The following is a 20282-nucleotide window of genomic DNA, read 5'->3' as shown; positions in this document are numbered from 1 at the left end:
CTTGTTAATGCCCCATGGGACACTCACATTCGTGCAATTTTATATTACAGATTATTCTGCAAGAAATGTTAATCATCCAAAGCTTAGCATGATATTCTGTCCAAAAAAAAAAAGACAATAAAAATTGAATTGCAATGAAAAGACTAATTTGCCCTTTAGCAAAAGTAGGTGTTACACTGTGGTGTTTCTTTTTAATCAAAGTAGAGCAAGACAGGGAAAAATTAATGTCAACAACATAATTTACAAAAATAGCCCTCCTGCTCAGTTGCTCACAAATATTTTCAAAAAACAGCACTCTGCATGCCAATGCTTTGGCTTGATGCAGTTTACTTTTATGTCATTAACACTCTGCCGTAAGCATAACTCAGAACTAGGGATTCCAATTCAAAATGAACCTCAGCTAAGATTCCAGATCTCAGTTGTGCTGGCATGAAGATTATTCTCTTCAGTGATAAAGAAGACAATATCCTAGGGAGACTGGAATTAGTCCTACTCTGCACCATTCAAGCCAAAACACAAGGCTTATCAAGAAGCAAGTAATTGCTACCTAGCTAATGGCTGTGGGGGATACTACATCATACATTTGGGTTAAGTGTATGCTGGCAACTAACTAACAAATAGAATATTTTGCATTTTTTTTGTCAAAGTTGTTGCAGTTTTAAAAAAGAGAGAATTACCTCTTCAGATTGAGAAGGACTGATCCTAGGCATTGGTGAGACTTGGGGTGTTTTCAGATGTGTGCTGTTGCTGTCGGGAAGGAGCTCTCTGTGGACTGACTGGATATGGTTCTGGAGTTCACTTTCTGATTCAAATTTAACGTTGCAACTGGAACAGCGAGTCTTCAGTCCTCCTGCTTTGCTTTTGTTTTCTGTGGAACTCAAGTTCTCATTCTGGCCCATGCCTTGTCTATTACTACTTGACGGGATGTTGACACTTGGACTACCACTCTTGCTGAGGTTAACACAGGCAGCACACAGACCGTACGGTAGGCCATTGATGTCAAGTTTCACCAGCTCCTGCTTTGAACGGAACTCCTTCAGGCAGGAAGCACACTTGTACAGTTTCTGGAGATGCTGCACCCGCCCTGTAGTCTGCACTGCAGAGCTCGTGCCCGTTTTTTGCATGTGGAATGTCCCGTGGATCTTCAGCTCCAAAGTAGACGTCACCGTTTGCATGCATACCACGCAGCGGAATCCTGTGAGAGAGTTTCTCAAGTCAGGGTGCATCTGGCAATGCTCCAAAAATTCTTCCTCACTCTGGAGAGGCATTTTGCAAATTCTGCAGTTTCCCGTATCTAGGCTCTTACTGTGTGTCACTTTATGTTCAGTAAGAGTCAGAAGAGATGGAAACCGCTCACCACATATTGGGCACATATAGTGTTTCACTGGTCCCAAATGCGTCTGCATGTGTTCCCGGAGTCCATTTTCAGAAAAGAACGTTCGAGAGCACACATTACACTTATAGTTCCCTTTAATGAGCTCTGCCTTTTTCTTAACAATGGCACTTTCCCCAGGTCGGATGTTGTGATCTCGGAGCTGGTGATTTTGCAGGAGAGATTCCATTGTATAGGCAGCCCCACAAATATCACATCCATACATAGGCTCAGATGTATCCACATCTTCTTCACTGCCATCATGGCTATTGTGGGATTCCTGGCTGTTTGTAAGCAAGGTCTGTAACTCGACTTCTTCTTTCTGGACTGGCTCAGATGCTCCATTGGTTCCACAATTAGGAGTTTTTGTTTCAAAAACACAATGCTTTTCCCTCAGATGTTTCTCCAGCAATATGATAGCATGAAAAGCTTTGCTGCAAAACTTGCAATTGTACTTCTTGCTGTGTGTTGTAATGTGGCACTGGAGCTCCACCTCAGTGCCAAAAGACTCACCACAGAAAATACACTTGTGCACTTTTCCTTGGTTCTCTAGATGATTGTGTTTAACATGGAGCTGCAAGTCCGTCTCATTGCGGAAGTCCCAGTTGCAAGAGGTACACCTATACACCTTCTTTTCATTGCTGTGCTTCACAGCCAGGTGAAGCTGAATGGAGACTTTAGAATCAAACACCTCTTGACACAAAGTGCAACGGAAAAACACAAAGGTGTGCATGTCAAGCAAGTGTTTCTGCAAATCATCCACAGAAGTAAACTGTTTGTCACAACTTTCACAGATGTAGTAAGTGGAAGTTATCATGAAGTGGATGGTCACGTGTTTCAGCAGGGACTCTTGGTTTGGAAATTCCTTGTTGCACTGAGGACAAGTCAGTTTAGGCAGAACAGTGTCGAGATGTGTTTTTAAGTGAGTCTGAAAACCGTCCAAGGACGTATATTTAGCACCACACTGATTGCAAATGTATTCACCAGCAGGGCGTGGTGGGGCACCACCAACAGCTTGCATCATCTTTAAAGAAGTCTGCTCAATAGTCACAGGAGATAAGGGGCTCATGGCTCTAGATTTCTTTCCATTATGGATGTAGTTTAATGCTAATGGAATGTTCTTATGGTTCTCCTTTATATGTTTATTCAGTTTAAGAACACTATTAAATATTGGAGAATTTGTACAATAGGAACAAGAATATACTTCCACAACAGGGTCCTTTGGAGTACCTAATACAGGGGAACCAAAACGAGAACTGCTGAGATCACAATGGACTTGTCTAATATGCTCTTCCAAAGAAGAATCAGTAAGAAACCCCATGTAACAATGGGGACAAAAGAACGCATTACTGTCCTTAGCAGCTGGATTTGCAAACCCATGAGTACATCGAATATGTTCCTGAAGAGTATTGAGGTCATTGAAAACTTCCGAGCAAAAGTTGCACTGATAGATCATGGCAGGCATGGTAGAAACAATCAACGCTGGGTCTGGGGCTTCATGTACTTGCTTAAGATGCTCATTCAGATTGTAAAGCGAAGGTAACACTTCTAAACAATACTGACAAATATGGGCCTGTTCGGGTTTATCTAAATGCATAGTTTTCAGGTGTATCTGCAGTACGGCAAGGCTGGAAAATAATTGCTTGTTGCAATAAATGCAGCTGTAGGTAACCTTGGGTTGCTTGCTTGAAGGCCCAGTGATATCTGGCACTTGTTGGGCTGCCCGTTTTCTTCCACGGCCTTTTGTTATTGGGGGAGCTGTTTCTACCATTGTTGAACTGTCCACTGAGAGGTTTGAATCTGGTGTGGTGCTAGATACTGAGGTATAGCCAACAGTCACTAGAGAGGGGCTGTTGCTGTGGTTGCACGATTCAGGTTGCTGGTGGCTATCCATGTGGCTATACAGCTCTTCCACGGTATGGAAGTTCTCTGAGCAAATACTGCACATATTTTTCTTCTCTGCCCCATTATGAGACTGCTCCATGTGGTTGACGAGTGAACTTTCCTCTACAAAGAGTTCGTGGCAGTAAACACACTGGAGAGCAGCTCTGTCATCATTGGGGGAACACTCAGGGTGGCATTCTGCTATGTGTTTCTGAAGATCTTCAGGGAAATCAAAACCTTCTTCACACTGGCTGCACTTCTGAGTGTCTTTCAATTTCCATTCCTCCATTCGAGAGGCAGACTGAGAACCATCCTTGTTCCTCTCGTGAACTTGCATGTGACCATGAAGCGAACTAGATGAGAGGAATCCACGCCGGCAAATGGCACATTTATATGGCTTGTTAGAGGTATGAGTCTTTAAGTGAATTTTAAGATGATCACTTCTCGAAAACGCCGCATCACACTCACTGCAGTGGTACTTCTTATCTCCTGTGTGAAGCTTGATGTGGCGATCTCTGCTCCGCTTGTGTTTGAAGAGGCGGCTGCAATACGTGCATTTGAAGGGGAGTTTATCGCTGTGACTTTGCTCGTGGTGCTTTAAATAGCTGAGGCGGCTAAATGACTTGTCACAAAACTGGCATGGGTAGGGCAATCCTGGGCCACCTTCTTCTTCACCAAAGTCACAACCATCACCATGGCTTGGGGAAGTCTGGTCTTTGCTGGAAGGTGATGAAGCTGGCCATGAACAGGTGGGGTCATCCTCAATGTCTACTCCATCTGAATTAAGGGGGAGAGAGACATGTTTTAAGGATTTCCTGCACAGAGTGCATTTGACATGTGCATATACACATTCTATCAGAATAAACTGAGATATATATGCAACTGTAAAACATGAATGGGCTATCCTTTGGACTCACATCCATCAGCTTTTATAATACACTAATTTAAATTGTATTGTAAAAATTGGAAAGTTGTACAATAGACCTGTTCCTGCATTACCATTTTATTGTATTTTATCATTCTTGGTGCGTGATATACATTGACTACTTTATTAAAATGCAGATTTTAATATATTTAATTTATTTTGTATCCACTATAAATGATTTGCATATTACAGGTACATCTAAAGAATCATGAGCAAAAAGAAGGAATGGGAAAATTTATTCTAAAATTAAGAGTCAACCTGTATGCCAAATATTTAATAAAAAAGTAATTTAAACTTTCTCACTTTACGAAAGTTGGTCCTAAAACAGCCTGATTTAGTGGGTTATTATAAACTCCAGTGCACAAACAGAAGAATTAAAGAACAATACACTGTAAAGATCTCTTCAGCAATGGAAAACATGGAAGGTTGCATCAATGGTCACATAATCTTATAGCCAGCAACCTGCAGACAAATGAATGCTGTACATAGCGGGGGGGGGGGGGAGAATGAGCAGGTATTGGATGTACTTAGTCCACCAGGGTTTAATGAAAAGGATGAACTCCACAAAAGCTAGTTGCTAACAGTGTATTTTGTTCTTTCAAAGTTCAAGAGGTTGCCCACCATTTCTTCCTCTTTGCAAAAAGCCTGACTGCCTGAACTTCCTTAATATAACACAGCCTGAACATTTAGGTGACCATAGACAAAGCAACTTGTAAAAAAAACTGGAAAAGGAACAAATGACAAATTATTATGGTAAAAGCTGAGAGATTTATGAGTAACCATGTAAAGACAAACAACAACGCAAGCCAAAGAGTACTCCAAGCTACTTAGCCATTTGACGACTTCTTTTCAAAACTGAGACTGGAACCTATATCTTTATAAATGTTATATGTGGTGCCAATAATATATGCAACTTCCTTTGAAGGGGGTGAAGATCTTAGCCTAGTCCACAAATCAAACCAAAGAAAAATACCCGATCTTGTGGTGATTTACAGCTAGCTTCAAATACTAGTAAATTCAAAATTTTGGTACTAAAAATAAAACAAACATTACATACAAACAGGCATTACATTCACATAAATTCAACTACTGTTTATCTAATTTAGGTAATGGGTTGATAGTTATTTAGGGTGCAATGTACCAGGAAGTTCTCCTGTGCCAGTCCAATTGAAATGAAGATGAACTATACAAGAGGACTACCAACTAATTCCAGTGATAGATAGATAGATACTTTATTAACGGTCATCCGACCAGCTAGTCACAAAACAACACAACAAAATACACAAAATTAAAACCAACATCCCTTTACACATATATAAAATCATAAAATCATCAATTTATACTCTCAATTTTCTTTCTTATCAACTGTGCAGCATGGCAGAAACGGGCCACCCTGAGCGATATATCAGGATTTACATCAGACAGCAGAAAGGCAAGCTGCTCCTCCACCTGCATTCCCGTTACAGCGCCAAAAACCGGGGAAATAAATTTATATCGCAAATCATCATAATTTGGACATTGCAGAATAATGTGGGCAGTTGTCTCCACCACATTATTATGGCAGGGGCACAGTCTCTCTGAATAAGGACGCTTTGCGTAACGCCCCAAAAGAACTGCTGATAGGAGTGCATTGCACCTGGCTTTAGTAAAAGCAATCCTGAATTTTGGAATAACGATGTTATAAAAATACCTGGCAGGAGAAAGCGTAAGAGCTTGATCCCCAAGAAAAACATATGTAGAAAGTCTGGCTCTCGCAGATCTCATTTCAAGATCCACCAACCTCTGACGCAAAATTTCTTTTGCGTCTCCCAGGCTCATCATCGTTAAAGACTCAGGGGAAAGATTGCAAAAATTAAAGTAATCCAGGCACCTCTTTTCCCAGGAGCCTATAAAGGGATCCAAAAAGATCAAATGAGTAAAATTACCCTGTCTCGAGAGAATCTTCAAGAAATAATGCAAGGCATTTAGCCACATCGACATCTCTATACTTGGGGTACCAGATTCCAGCCTAACCACAGTATTCGGCACACATCGGGGGACATACATCAGTTGACGCAAAAATTTGGTCTGGATCACCTCTAAAGACCTGGTGTTTAAATATGGGGCGATCTCAGAACCATAAAGCAATTGAGCCCTAGTTTTAGCATTATGCAGCCTTAGAGCCGCAGGGTAATTCCAGTGCGAATTGTGCAAAATAACTTTCCAGTATATTAGCTGTTCTGGGTGCCCCATCTGAGAGAAAATCAGGTATAAATTGAATAAACAAACAAATTGTTTAATGAATTCATTGCTGCAACTTAAAAATGCTTCTCTAGAAGACAGAAAACCTAACACTTGTTAAACAAATATATGCATTTATTTTGATAAGCAATATCATAATTTTTCCTTAAAAAACAAAGTCTCTTAGGATAACGTGATCAAAAAAGACTAAATTACCCTTGAAAAAAGGATATCTTCATGTGCAATTCAAATACAGAAAATTCCTTAAAACTAGCAATCTCTAAGTTATCATATGACATGGAATGTGTTTTTATAAGCCAATTATATGTCTGCTTTCTTTAAGGTAACATGATTTTACTAGATTATGAACCTTTTGCTTATCCACAGGAAACAGATGAAGATTTGTCCCTTTCCTGCCTCTAGTAACCAATGACAACGCCATCTCATTATCAATGCCAGACAGCAACCATCTAACTCTGAGAAAACAACCAACACCATTCCTGGATGCCTGCCCATTGCAACAATGCTTTTAAAGTGAAACTTGGAACTGGACAAGTATGTATCCCCTTTTATATTACTCTGGTAGACACTGGCCCCAAATTATGCTTGACCCTCAAACCGTTCCAGTTCTCACCTCAAAAACATCATTTCAATGGGGTTATCTATCAGAGAGCATTTTGAGGATTCTGATCAATAAGAGGTGGAAGGGGGTAAGTAGCACAAAAACAGAACTTCACAGGGGTGACTTGATGTCCATTCCCTGAACAGAAAGGGCAATGCTGCCCTTTAATTCAGAGCATCATGGCAAATTTTGTCAACTTTGTACAGACATTGCAGTTTCTCCTCTAGAGTGCTCATTAATTTTAACGTTATCTCATAATTCTGGGAAATTCTAATGTGCTTATGTCATCACATATACACGTATGCATGACACAGGACCTAATCTGATTCAATTTTCCAGGGATGATGCAGCCAACAGGTCCTGGGCGGCATCTTGAGGTGGGGAAGGGGAGAGTCAAGGTAAGGGTAACATTCGTTCCCTTACCTTGGGACTGCATTGGTGCTGTAAAGTTGGATAGGCTTAGGCCCACAGACATTGCATGCACACTTTAAATATATTACACTATATACATACAGGCCCACTGACATAACTTGGAATTGTAGGGGAGTCCACCAGCATGCCCTCCCCCACACCTCCTCTTCATCCCAGACCACCCTCACTCTTTGACATGACTTACTCCTTTGGACTTTTCAGGGAAAAGGGCGGAATGAAATACTTCCTGCCTGCTTGGGTGCAACTCCTCAGGGGTTGATCTGACAAGAAGGAACCAGTTCCCCTCCTCCCCAGCAGCACACAGCCAGGAAGGGAGGAGAAAACCTCCAGGCACATGGCTTGGATCCCTGAGGAATCAAGTCCTGTGAATTCTTTTTATGTCCCTTGCCTTTCCAACATCACCACACCCATAGAAGCACACTTTTTCTCATGTCTTCCTTAGAGCACAAAAGACAAATGGAAAAAAAGATTTTCAGCAAAATGATTCATATCCTGCGACCAACACTGAGAATCATCAAGCAGCTGGGGCTTCAAATTCAAACTCAAGAGCTGGTGCAGGTCCGAGGAGACCCTTTTCAGAGCAGGAACCTTACAGAACAGTAAGAGGAAATAATTCCCCTTTTCCTACTCAAGCTTTTCTACTCCCCCCCCCCCCCGATACATTTAATTGAAGCTTCAGGTGTCTGGGGGGCTTTTGTTTTAATACACACAAACACAAAACAAAAATGAAGTTTTCCATTTCTTTTTGTGCAAAAATACGTAGGGATGGAAATCTGAAAAGCCTGTTCTTCAAAATATTGCATGTTCATGCAATATTATGTTGTTATTTAGTAGAAAATTACAAGTGCATAAAGAAATTACTTTTATTGTTGTCTATATGAAATTAACAATATGGTTAACATTTAAAGTATGTGCTTTGTTGTTCCAAAACACAGTAATTGAATGCTTGCTTTCACTAAATTGGTTACGTTTTTTACCTGCTTTCCGAGGTTCTAAAATCATTTAGCCACAATGGCATATTCAAGCATGTTATTCTCCCCCTCTTCTATTGTAGGCATCCTCCACAACTTCCAATATTTAATCTAAAGAATTCTTGCAGCTGTTATCATCCAAGACAGTGGTCTTCAACCTTAGTAAAGTATGAGACTGGGGACCCCACTGTTGATCCCAGGACTCTATCCGCCCACTCCCACTTCCATCACCAACCATTCCCTGCCCCCATAATGCCCTCCCAGCACTGTTCACTGTAACCAAACATCCTTATGAGAACAGAAAAAGTTGCCATGAAGCCTGCCACTCATGAAAGCTATTTTAGTACAACTGCTAAGAATCTGAACAGGACGGACACAATCTCCTGGTGCTTCAAGGGGTAAACCAGATGCCTCCCCCTTTACCTGGTGGTGCTCTAGTCCAGGGGTGTCCAAAGTTTTTGGCAGGAGGGCCACATCATCTCTCTGACACTGTGTCAGGGGTCCAGGGGGGGAATAATTAATTTACATTTAAAATTTGAATAAATTTTACATAAGTTTACATAAATGAATATATTAAAGATGAACTTATATGAATGAATGAATGAATGAATGAATGAAGGTCTTGCAATAGCTCAAGGCCTACAAAAGGCCTTGAACAAAGCAAGCCTGGCCTTTCCTTTGCTGCTACTACTGCATCACAGATGTGAAACAACAAGCAGTGGAGGGAGCCCTTATCCCACAGCTCACGCGAGTGGTCAAACAGTTGCCCTCACGCTAAGAGCAGCTGTGTCGGGCCAGTGTGGGCTCCAACAAATCTCCAGAGGGCCAGAGGCTCATCGGAGACTGGAGGCTCCCTGAGGGCCACACTGAGAAGCCTCAAGGGCCGCAAGTGGCCCCAGGGCCAGGGTTTGGGTACCCCTGCTCTAGTCCAATACTCTTCAATCTTTTTCATTCCTGTAAATTGCTGCAATCCCACAACAGAGACTTTGCAACTCCATTGAGGTCCTGACCCCAAGGTTGAAGAATGCTGATCTAAGATAACAGTTCTCTATGTTTACGATTTATTGCTACTTCTGAAAACATGACTTCTTCAGTCATGCAGCAGAGAAACAGAAAGCTTTTTGATTCAAGAAACAGACTTTGTAACTGCTTTGGTTCCTTTTTATTTTTATTTTTAAAGGAATTGAGTATTAAAATGTAAATCCTATAGATACATGATATAATATTGTATTGCAGAAATGTATGTTGTTTGAAATAGTGCCTATTGCTGACACTATACTGTATTAAAATAACTGTTTTGGTTGCATGATCACTTCACCTACTACGTAACTTCTTTTCCTTAGACTTTCAAGGCTGGTTCCAAGTTTGGAAAAATAAAAATAACTGCACTTATACTTTTGATACCTTCTTTTTTTCTTCCAAAAAACTCTAATTCCCTTTGCTTCCTTCTACTTTCCTTTCAACTTTTACATCAGGCACACAAAAATGAGGCAAAAAAAGGGAGATTAATGAACTTCAGAAGCCATTCTGACTTATTTTTATGAATCAGGCCCAAAATGATTCAGTGGAATAATAACCCTTAGTGTTATAAGGATATCTAATTTAAAACAATATTAAGACTGCAGAAGCTAATTATTGCAACTCTATTTTAAAAGTTAAATTCTACATTTTCTGCACCGTAAAGGGATCTCTTGCTGCATTGATACCTGGCAAGATTTCCCATTTGGCACGAATAGAAATTAACAAGAATTTCCTAGGGAAAGGGGTGGAGAAAGGCACTCTGCACATATAAATTGGGCAAAATCTATATGGAGAAATCCACACAGAGATCCGCTCCATACCGTGTAATGTCTGCTTGAAGTCGCAGACCGCAAAAGCCTCATGTTGCCAGTCTTCAGTTATACACATAGAGTGCAAGGGATTTATCTGTTGTCTGCTATCAAACCAAAACACTAGTGAAGCAAGAAGTTGGCAACCTTCAGTCTCGAAAGGCTATGGTATTCTGCTCTGAAAGGTGCTTCTGGAACAGCGTCTAGTGTGGCTGAAAAGGCCGATTCGGGAGTGACAGTCCCTTCCACACCGGGAGCAAGTGCAGTCTGTCCCTGGTCTGTCTCCCTGGCTATGGGCCTTCCTTCTTTGCCTCAGACTGTTGGCAAAGTGTCTCTTCAAACTGGGAAAGGCCATGCTGCACAGCCTGCCTCCAAGTGGGCCGCTCAGAGGCCAGGGTTTCCCACCTGTTGAGGTCCATCCCTAAGGCCTTCAGATCCCTCTTGCAGATGTCCTTGTATCGCAGCTGTGGTCTACCTGTAGGGCGCTTTCCTTGCACGAGTTCTCCATAGAGGAGATCCTTTGGGATCCGGCCATCATCCATTCTCACGACATGACCGAGCCAACGCAAGCGTCTCTGTTTCAGCAGTGCATACATGCTAGGGATTCCAGCACGTTCTAGGACTGTGTTGTTTGGAACTTTGTCCTGCCAGGTGATGCAAAGAATGCGTCGGAGGCAGCACATGTGGAAAGCACTCAGTTTCCTCTCCTTGTAAGCAAGGAGTACGGAATTCAAAAAGTGTGTGGGCCTAGCAATCATAAAACACACAGAAAATCTGTAGTGGTGGCCAAGTTTATGCTAAATACTGCAGGGATGTGTGGTGTGGAGCGGCAGGTGAGGCAAAAGCGCTCCACCGCTGTCCTCCAAAAATCACCACAGCCTAACCTGCTGATCCTGAATATGTTCCACCTGTTTGCACCCTTGTAAGCAGATGGAACACATGTGCGATCACCAGGATAGGATGAGGCAATTTTCGGAGGAAGCCGGTTCTGCCTCGCCTGTCACCCCTGTACCACACGTCCCAGAAATCCTGGGCAGAAATGACAGCCTTTTGGGAGCTAGAAGAACAATGCTGCAGTTTGTAAGGTATAGATAGCAAGGACAACATGGTGGATAACATAATGCAATCGCAAACCAGAAGTGAGTCGTGATTGCTTTCTTTAGCTTTTTGGAGGCTTGGGGAGCCCTGCAGGTGTCCGAGGGGCTCCCCACACCCCTGAGTAAGTCCCCACTACCTTAAGTAAGTTTCAAAACCCCCCTTTTGGCCCAGGCAGCAATTGTAGTGATCACATTGCTGCCTTCGCGATCGCCCTGCCCCTTAAAGGAGCAGAGGTACAGCTTCCCTGATTGGGACATTGTGACACCCCAGTTTGGGAACCTCTGATCTAGACCAATTCTTTCATTTTGCACATTCCAAGGGTAGAATTACACATTACATTTCCTTTTGTGATTTTCTTCTTTACAGTCTTTTTATTTTATGAAATGTTGTGAAATGAAAGAGTCTGAAGATGAGAGCCTTGCATGAGAGGAAAGGCATTTTAACCCTTTATCCTTGCAACATCCTATGGCAGAAAATCACTCTCTTCCTCCCCATTTGCCTTTTTCTCACAGCTGGGGAAATATATTAACAGCTGAAACTTGGGGATATTGGGAAGGTTTTTAGCAGGGAAATGGTCTAAAGCTGAGGTTCTTAAACTGGGTGCCCAGAGTTGCTGGGAGCCCCAAGCAGCCCTCTACAGTACTCTGAGTCTTAGAATACTGAAAATAAGCAATTGCAAACTACTTCTGGTTTTGTGATTGTAAACCAGAAATGGTTTGCAATTACTTATTTCCAGTATTCTAAGATGCGGGGAGCCCTGTGGAGGGCTGGGCAGGGCTCCCTGCAACTCCTGGACCTTGCGGTGCGCCCCTGTAACTAAAAGGAAACCCCATTAGCAATGCGATCCTGGGGATTGTATCGCTCCCTCCCTCCCCCTTGCAAAGACTTACCTCAGGAGTTTTACTCCTGAGAAGTTTGAGAATCCCTGGCCTAAAGGAATAGGTGAAGAAAACCCTCTTCCCCATCTAGCTATAGCCTCAATAGCTACATTTTGTTTAAGTATGTAAAAGGAATCATGAAACTACACAGAATGTGCAATTCTGCCCAGACAACAGAAGCAGGGGAGAACCACGAACAGCATACCAATTCAGGAGTGCAGAAATACTGTATATACAGTGGCATGCCAAATGAGGCCAATGGTATTTCTATTAACTTATACTTTATATATATGTTCATTTGAAATGTCCAAAGTCCACTTACAGGCAAACACATATAATACCCGAGGGGAAGCAGTGGGAGTTGCTTACAGGCTCCCTTCCAATGCATTCCACAGAGTAATTTATCATTTGGGGATTTGAATAAAATGCATTTTTAAAAATTGGTATGTGAGCGTGTGCATGAGTGCGTACTTCTTTTAAATCCTACCAGTCACTAAGTGCTACTTACTGTAAATGCCTTTTTTGTGTTATGGCAAAGGTGCTGTGTTTCAATCTGATGCACTTAGCATGTCCATGTTAATTTTTAATTTTGAGAACCAGGCACTTCACACCAGCTGACTCTAAAGTGAGGCCTAGCTTGCACAATTGAAACATTTGCTAGAAATCAACTGTCTATGAAGTCTATTTGAATATGCAAATTTAAATGAACGGTTAGTCCATGGGCGGGGGGGGGGGGACAGGTTTCCTTTCCCTCCCCTGCTTACATGGGCTCTTACTTGCTAGTTTCACTATTTCCATAAAGCACATTAAAACAAGTGTGTGAACACTCTGAGATGAAGTACCAAACACTCCTGAGACTTCCAGTAGAAAGTAGAGCTGCCTGACTTTTCTCCAAGCAGACAGGAATGCCCATGATTCAGCAGCCTGAGTAAATAAAAGAAGTCCTTATTTCCTAATTTTGCTGGCTGGCCACGCTGCAGCAGTCTCTGTGCTGCTGCCAAAGGGAATGCAAAGCTGGAACTACACCCAACAGCTGAAGGACTGTCTTTGTTAGCCAGCCAGGCCTTCCTGGCCATCTTCTGGCAACAAAACTACCATATCCTGCAAGAAAGACCTCCGTCTCAGGCTTGAGAGCACTCTAGTCTGCCTAATAGGACCAAACAACAGATTTTTGCCTGGTCTGTGTTGGAGGAGGACAGCTGGAAACTCAGTTAGTGGCAAAGTAACACCTGTTCAGTCATATTTATGGGGAAAGTGCTCTGCTAACAGAAAAGTGAAGTAACACCAGAAGGAGTTATTCCACAGGGGTGGGAGGGAGGAGGCATCAAAGCACAAAGCACCTCTGTGGTACAAGCAGCCAGCCACTCATGTGCCAATCTCAATAGTTGTGAAGTCTTGAAAGTGATCTTATCCCCAGCACTGCCTGCAGAATTAACAGAGCTGCTTCTGAACCGGGTGGCAAGGCATCAGAAAGGTGCATGACATACACACATTTGGACTGGAATGTTTTGCAAGCAGAAAAGTAGGTGCTCTGTTCTCCCGATTTTCTTTTTCCTCTTTCTTTTGGCCAGCCATGCCAAAGCCCTTAACAGACTTACGATCCAAGTCAACAGGGGCTTGAGTGCTTTTGAAAACTCTACTCCATAATCTGCTCAAAGCAAAAAATAAAATAAATTGTAAAGAACATGGAAATGGACACAGACGCTTTAAAAAGATTAGTTCTGTCTCCTAACAAAATCAGTGATAAACACAATCCATGCTAGTTATGGAGTTGTTACCTGGCCAATTGGGACAAAACTTTTTTTTTCTTTTTTTAGAGAATTTCTCCGTTAAGAGTCAGTTGCCAACAGCTATGGTTTGCAATCTAGTATGGTTCTTTATTAAATTCAAGCACCTTCCAAACTTAAATTCACACATTCTTGCATACGCCTTGATTGGGCCATGAGACATACACTAGTAACTCATCAGCCAATCAGTGGAAAGTGATACTTCTGTTGGATCTTGCTGAGAACAATCTGACAACTCTCTTCTATGTTGAAGGCTTATTCCCATGTCATTCCTCCCACAGGACACTGTTTTCTATTTTTTTTCTGTGTCTCCTGTCATACCAAAAGGAATGGCCATTTTCCTTTGGTCAAGAAATGATGTGGCAGAAGCTTTCTCTTCCACCTGACTGCTGCACTTTGGGTTTAACTTTATACCAGAACTTTGGAAAACCTGCCAAAGGCGAGAAAAGCTTCTTCTTTTTTCACTTTCTTCATTTAGGGAAGCCGCTAAACAAAACAAAAACTGAGAACTTCTCATAAGGGTGACGTTTAACAAAATATGTGTGTCACGAATATATCATTATACTAGCCTAACACTTGAACAGAAAGTCTTCTTGGTGGCCACAGGATACATACCTATACACATGAAGAGGCTTCTGCAAAACAGAGAAGGTATTTGTGAAAATGCCTGAGCCAACGACCCTGTACTGGGGAAGAGATGCCTTTTCAGCCTAGTGACTGATCCAGATAATGTTCTGAGATTTAGGCCCAAATCCTAACCAACTTTCCAGCACTGGCCTAGCAGTGCCAATGAAACGTGTGCTGCATCCTGCAGTTGGGTGGCACTCACAGAGGCTTCCTCAAGGTAAGGGAATATTTGTTCCCTTATCTTGGAGCTGCATTGCCATTATGTCAGGGCTGGAAAGTGGACTAGGATTACGCCTTTAGTAAGATATGAAATATACATTAGCTGCCAGAGTGAAGAACCTTATAACTACATCTATGTACTGATGCGCCCAGTCATGCTACTGCATTCAAAATGGGAAACAATGAGGGTATTCAACCTCAAAGCCAATCTTGCCACACAAGAATCTAAGCTGGCTGCAGGTTACTTAGCTGTTGCAGCATATTCTAGCCTCCCTCTCAACATTTCTAGCTGATCTTTTATTTTTTGGTGATGGTAGGGATGAGGAACACCACACCATAACAGAGTCTCATTGTGAAGAATACTAGCAGCTAAGAGATAGCCACTCCATCATATATAACTTCACCTGCCTTAAACTGCTGACAGGTGAGGGAGGACTCTATAGTCCTTGAAGCAACCTTCGAGTCCTTGCAACTCTGGTCAGTGATCTGCACATATTAACTTTGTGTGGTACCTCAAACTGTGTGTGGTAAGTTCACAAACAACTTACAATCTATCTCTAAAGCAAAACAGTTATCTCTTGAGTCCCTTCTGAATCCACTTTTATATTAAAAAAACATACTGCTTCTTATTGTGAAATTAGGAGTCACCAAGCAACCTAGAGCTGCTGGATTACTACATGATCAAAAAGAAAATACAGTACATCAGAGGGCCAGACACCTCCCAATTGCAGGTCTAGCTGATATATTTTTGCTACCTGGGCTAGCTAACTGTAACAGCAGACCTGTCCTTGGGCCCATAACTGTCCTTGGGCCCAGGGGGCTCAATATGATGTATGTGCTAGTACAGCCTAGTAAGGTTTCTTAACAGAAACAGGATTTACAACAATGGTTACTTTCAAAGAAAATATTGTACAGAAAAAGAATTGACAAAGCAATATAGTCTAGCAGTGGGACAAATGCAGACATGCCACTATATCATAACCTTATTTACATATACACAGACAGATATATTGTGCATCCAGACATGTACACTTTCAACAAATTGCCCACTGCAAAATTAAATATTAGAGAATGAACATGCATGACCACGTAGGCCAGTTAACCAGACAAGACAGTAGTCCTCTGGTGCTTTAAAGTCTTGCTTCTGCCAAATAATATTTTTGTATCAGCAGCACTACATATAATACTGTCTGTTAACAGCTGTTTCAGATTTCAGTACAGGAGATATTTTATTATTATCAATGTGGAACTAATTGTCCAGAAAGTTATCCTGAACATATGATTAAAGAGTTTCAAGAAAATGTGATGGCATGAACAAATGATGAAAACTCAGCTACAACCTAAATTAAATACTGCACACTAGATTATCATGAATATGTTACAGTTTTCTCAATACATCACATAACTGGAAGTTACTCGAACCCATGTTTATACAATTTACACAACACACATCAAAATTGTGTTAGTCCCCAGCTTACCCCAGCAACATTTCTGGTAGATTTTGTGGAGCTTCCACTGTTTCCTCCCAATTCAAAACTGGCCTCCAAAGAGGGTTCTCTAATGTTTAGCAAAGGGACAGGAACTGTCCCTATTCATCCCAGCAGAAATTAATTTCCAGTGGCTGTTCGCTAGTGTCTCTCATGTCTATTGTAGGATAGGGGGCCTCTTTGGGACACAGCTTTTGCTACGTAAGCCACTTTTGTGAACATAGCTTTTTGAGTTGATAGTGGTATATACCCTTAATAATGCAACAACAATAATACCACCATGCACAGTGTTCGTTGAATATTCCTTTATACTTTCTCAATCCAGCTCCTGCAATATATGTTAAGAACTCAAACTTAAATAGAGTATCATACATTATTACACAATTTCCTGCATTTATTCTCAATAGAAATATAAACAGTTTTGGGAAAGCTACAACTTTAATAATACAACCACCACATTTTTTTCACATCAGTGGCCCCACATTAAACTCACTCATTTGTCTCATAACTTATTTAACTGCTTGAAAACTAATACTCTGTAATGGGCATTCAAAAGAGAAATGTGAACTTTAAAAATTATTTATAATTTACAGATGTTTTTAAAATCTATCAATATTTCAAAACTACTCTTAGAGGACCAATTAAATGCATTAACAGTAGGGTTACTGGGGGAGAAACTTAAAGGGGTTCTGCATTAACAATAGCACCTGGCAGCTTTCTGCTGCTCAAGACACCATGACAAGAAGGGAAGGCAGATTCCGGAATCAACAGATTAGACCTTTTAATGCCGCACAGGACAAACAACAACAGAACCCTTGTGCTTTGAAATATTCCACGCGTGCTTAGGTAACTTGCTCCTTTTCTCAAGCTGCATTTCCCCCTGTATACTTCTTATTCAAATAAGACATTTTGCTTCTAAAAAAGAACAGTTTCTGAAAAAGGTTTCTTCTTTATTGTTTAAGAGTTTACAGAGCTTCTACTGCAGACTTGCTAAATGACTTGCCATACTTTTCAGTATATAATTAAGAAAAAAAATGGTTTCAAGCACAGCGGTTCACCATTACCATCCACAGAACACAAAAGGAAAGTGTAATTCAAACCAAAATTAGGCTCCTGTTTTGGATAGAACACTTCATGATAGTCAAACAAAAACTATGTTCCCAGAACTGCACGTGACTAAAGAAAGCCAAGGAGGGAAACTTTCCTCTGTTTTGTTTGAAAGGGCAGTCGTCACCATAGGAGAAACAGCAGCCAATGTGGCTTTTGACTTTCCACTGGAGGGAGAAGTCTGGCAAGGTCCACGGGTGCCACCACTCATACCAACAAATGAATGCCTACTTCCACTATGTTCACTGGAACTTACTCACAGGAAAGCATAAATAGGATTGCAACCCAAGTCACATAAGTTGTGGGGCACAAACAGTGAGGCAGGGCACCATGAAACTAAAATCTCTTTGGCCCCGAATCCTAAGCCAGACCAGTACACTCCACTAGCAACCACCATCGCAAAAGTACCATAAGGCACTCCTGCACCAGCAAAGAGTATGCGGCACAGGCGCTAAGGCCAGCGTACCGCAGGGTGCCACTGGACCACAGATCTGGATAGAAGGGTCTCTGCTTTGGGACATGATCCTATGCTTGCTTGCTTGGAAGCAGACTGATGTAGCTAGAGGAGAACCAGAAAAATTATGCTACAATCCCGAGCACACTGATATAAGTAATTTCAAGGGATTTGCAAGGCTGAAAGTATGCTGAGGATGACAGCCATCCTGCAATAAACAAACAAAAAGTGCATTAATCCTGCTATACTTTGCAAAAAGTGGGCTGTCCTCAGAAGAGCACACTCTCAGGGAGAAACTCCTGCCCTTTTCAGCAGGCAAGTGCTGCTGAGATACCCTGGAGACACAGGGAGTCTGTCGAAGGATGCAGAGGACACTGCAAAAACACAGTTTTAGCCACAAAAAAAACCTCAACTGCAGTGAACATATGGTTGCAAAACCTACAAGGGGTGCCTCTCACTGATGCATTTTGCCACAGATCATGTTTGCTAGGGGACTGAGTCTAACACTTCTACTATTCCATTTGAGGTTTACAACTTGTGCATTAGGAATCAAAGTACTGTATCCATGAAGCTAGGCCCTTCACGACAAAATGGACTTAAACAGGAAGTGGACCTGAAGCGACCAGGACCAGGTTAACTGATAGATCAACTGTACCCAAAAGAATGTGCCAGAGCCCTGAGACTGGCTTTCAAGATCTGCTCTTGACTAACTCAAGAAAGTGTCAGTTTGTATATCTTGGCTATGGTGCATAATCTTTAAACCTGAATGTTCAACACTCTTGTACAAGGAATAATTTACACTTTCCAACTTGTTCATTTCCTCTGAATGCTTTTATCAGCCAGGAGAGGTCAACTGTATTCTGTATTCAATACAGGTCAACTCTATTCTCTCCTGAGGGAATCTCAGTCTCAAAAGTAGACATACAATGGGTCCTCCTTAACCGTGGGATTCAACCTACCGCAGGTTCCGAACCTATGACTTAAGAGGACCCACAAAGGGCCTGGAGGGGTCATTCACAGCCTCTAAGCGTCTCAGATGCAACTAGGTGATTCCAGTTGCAACCAGAGGTCAGGTGAGTGCCCCAACCCACAGATTCAGTTCTCCACAGCTTTAAGCATCCACAGGGGCTCAATGAATAGAACCCCTGTGGATGCCAAGGGTAGACCTGTATTGAGACCCCCGGGAGGGAGGATTAAGGTAAAAATAGAGAAAGATTATGTGATTATGGGTAAAATCCTAACCAACTTTCCAGCACCAAGGTAAGGGCAATGCAACTCCGATGTAAAGGAACAAGCCATGCCTTACCTTGAGGCGGCCTCCCTGACTGACCCCCAACTGGAGGATGCTACATATGCTCCACTGGCAAGCTATGTCAGTTTTGGAAAGTTGGTTTGGATTGCGCCCTATATCTGTTAAATGTACTTGGGTTCAGTTAAAGAATAACACGTGGAAGCAAAGGGTAGCCAAAGACTACATAGGACAGTTGGGCTTTGAAAAGTGATTTAAAAGAAATAAGAATGATGGCATCACAGAAGTGTTCTTGGGTCCACTTACGTTTACATCCAGACTTTCCTCTAAATAACTCATTTAGAAGACTGGAAGACTTTAGCCTTCCAGTAATCTGTAAAATAAGCCACGCTGAGATGTAGCAACTTGACCACAGTTTCAAAGCTGAAAGGGGATCTGAACCTTGGTTTCACACATTGAATATCAGCACTCCAGCTATTATACCACTTTAGCCACCAGACAGGGAAGGAAGGAAGCACATACCTTCCTGCCTTGTATGAAATGACTATGCTAAGTTCTGGGTCTGAGTGGAGGTGTCTCTTTTTTGTTTCTTTTTTACAATGATAGCTCATTGCTGGACATTTTGAAAATTCTTACAAAATGCCATCAATTGCCTCCTTATATTTTCAAAACCAAAATGACAAGTGTTAGTATAAATACCAAAAACCTAGAAGCATATGTTGCACCCAATGACACAGCTGGTCATAGACAGCTCTACAGATACAATGATGACATTTGTTCAGAGACCTGTGTACGCAAACAGATTTTGAGTTAGCCAAGTATGATGGAATAACTGATTAATCATATTACCACTGAACCTTTGTTTTTCATGTTAGTTGCATGCAGATTTCTCAGTATGGTTTGACTTAATTGCAAGTGGGAAAAAGAGAGTCCTCTTTGCAGCCAGCATTTTACTACTCGTATGTATGGATTCCATTTGGGAAAGCCTGCTGGAACTCACGATTAGTGGTCTGAAATAGAGACCTCTTCAGAAATGCAGATATCTTTTCTTTGTTTAAGGCTGTATCTAAAACAACCCACACCAGCTTCCTGTGTTCAGAATGGAAGCACTGTGTGAAATA

At 41.8% G+C, this 20282-nt stretch overlaps 1 protein-coding gene across 8 annotated transcripts in view; it reads right to left on the bottom strand.

Moving 5' to 3' along the window:
- Positions 1-20282, bottom strand: part of ZNF521 (zinc finger protein 521) — a 348131-nt gene that overhangs the window by 205158 nt on the left and 122691 nt on the right. For all 8 annotated transcript variants that reach the window (XM_066626103.1, XM_066626107.1, XM_066626104.1 and 5 more), the window contains one exon: positions 678-4033. In XM_066626103.1, the coding sequence (XP_066482200.1) occupies positions 678-3593 (2916 nt within the window). In that variant the 5' untranslated portion in view covers positions 3594-4033. The remainder of the gene's footprint in view (positions 1-677; positions 4034-20282) is intronic.

This window comes from Tiliqua scincoides, chromosome 4, assembly GCF_035046505.1.
Source record: "Tiliqua scincoides isolate rTilSci1 chromosome 4, rTilSci1.hap2, whole genome shotgun sequence".
In the NCBI taxonomy this organism is placed as follows: domain Eukaryota; kingdom Metazoa; phylum Chordata; class Lepidosauria; order Squamata; family Scincidae; genus Tiliqua; species Tiliqua scincoides.
The sequence above is the reverse complement of the archived record's forward strand: the minus strand, read 5'-3'. Positions and strand labels throughout refer to the sequence as shown.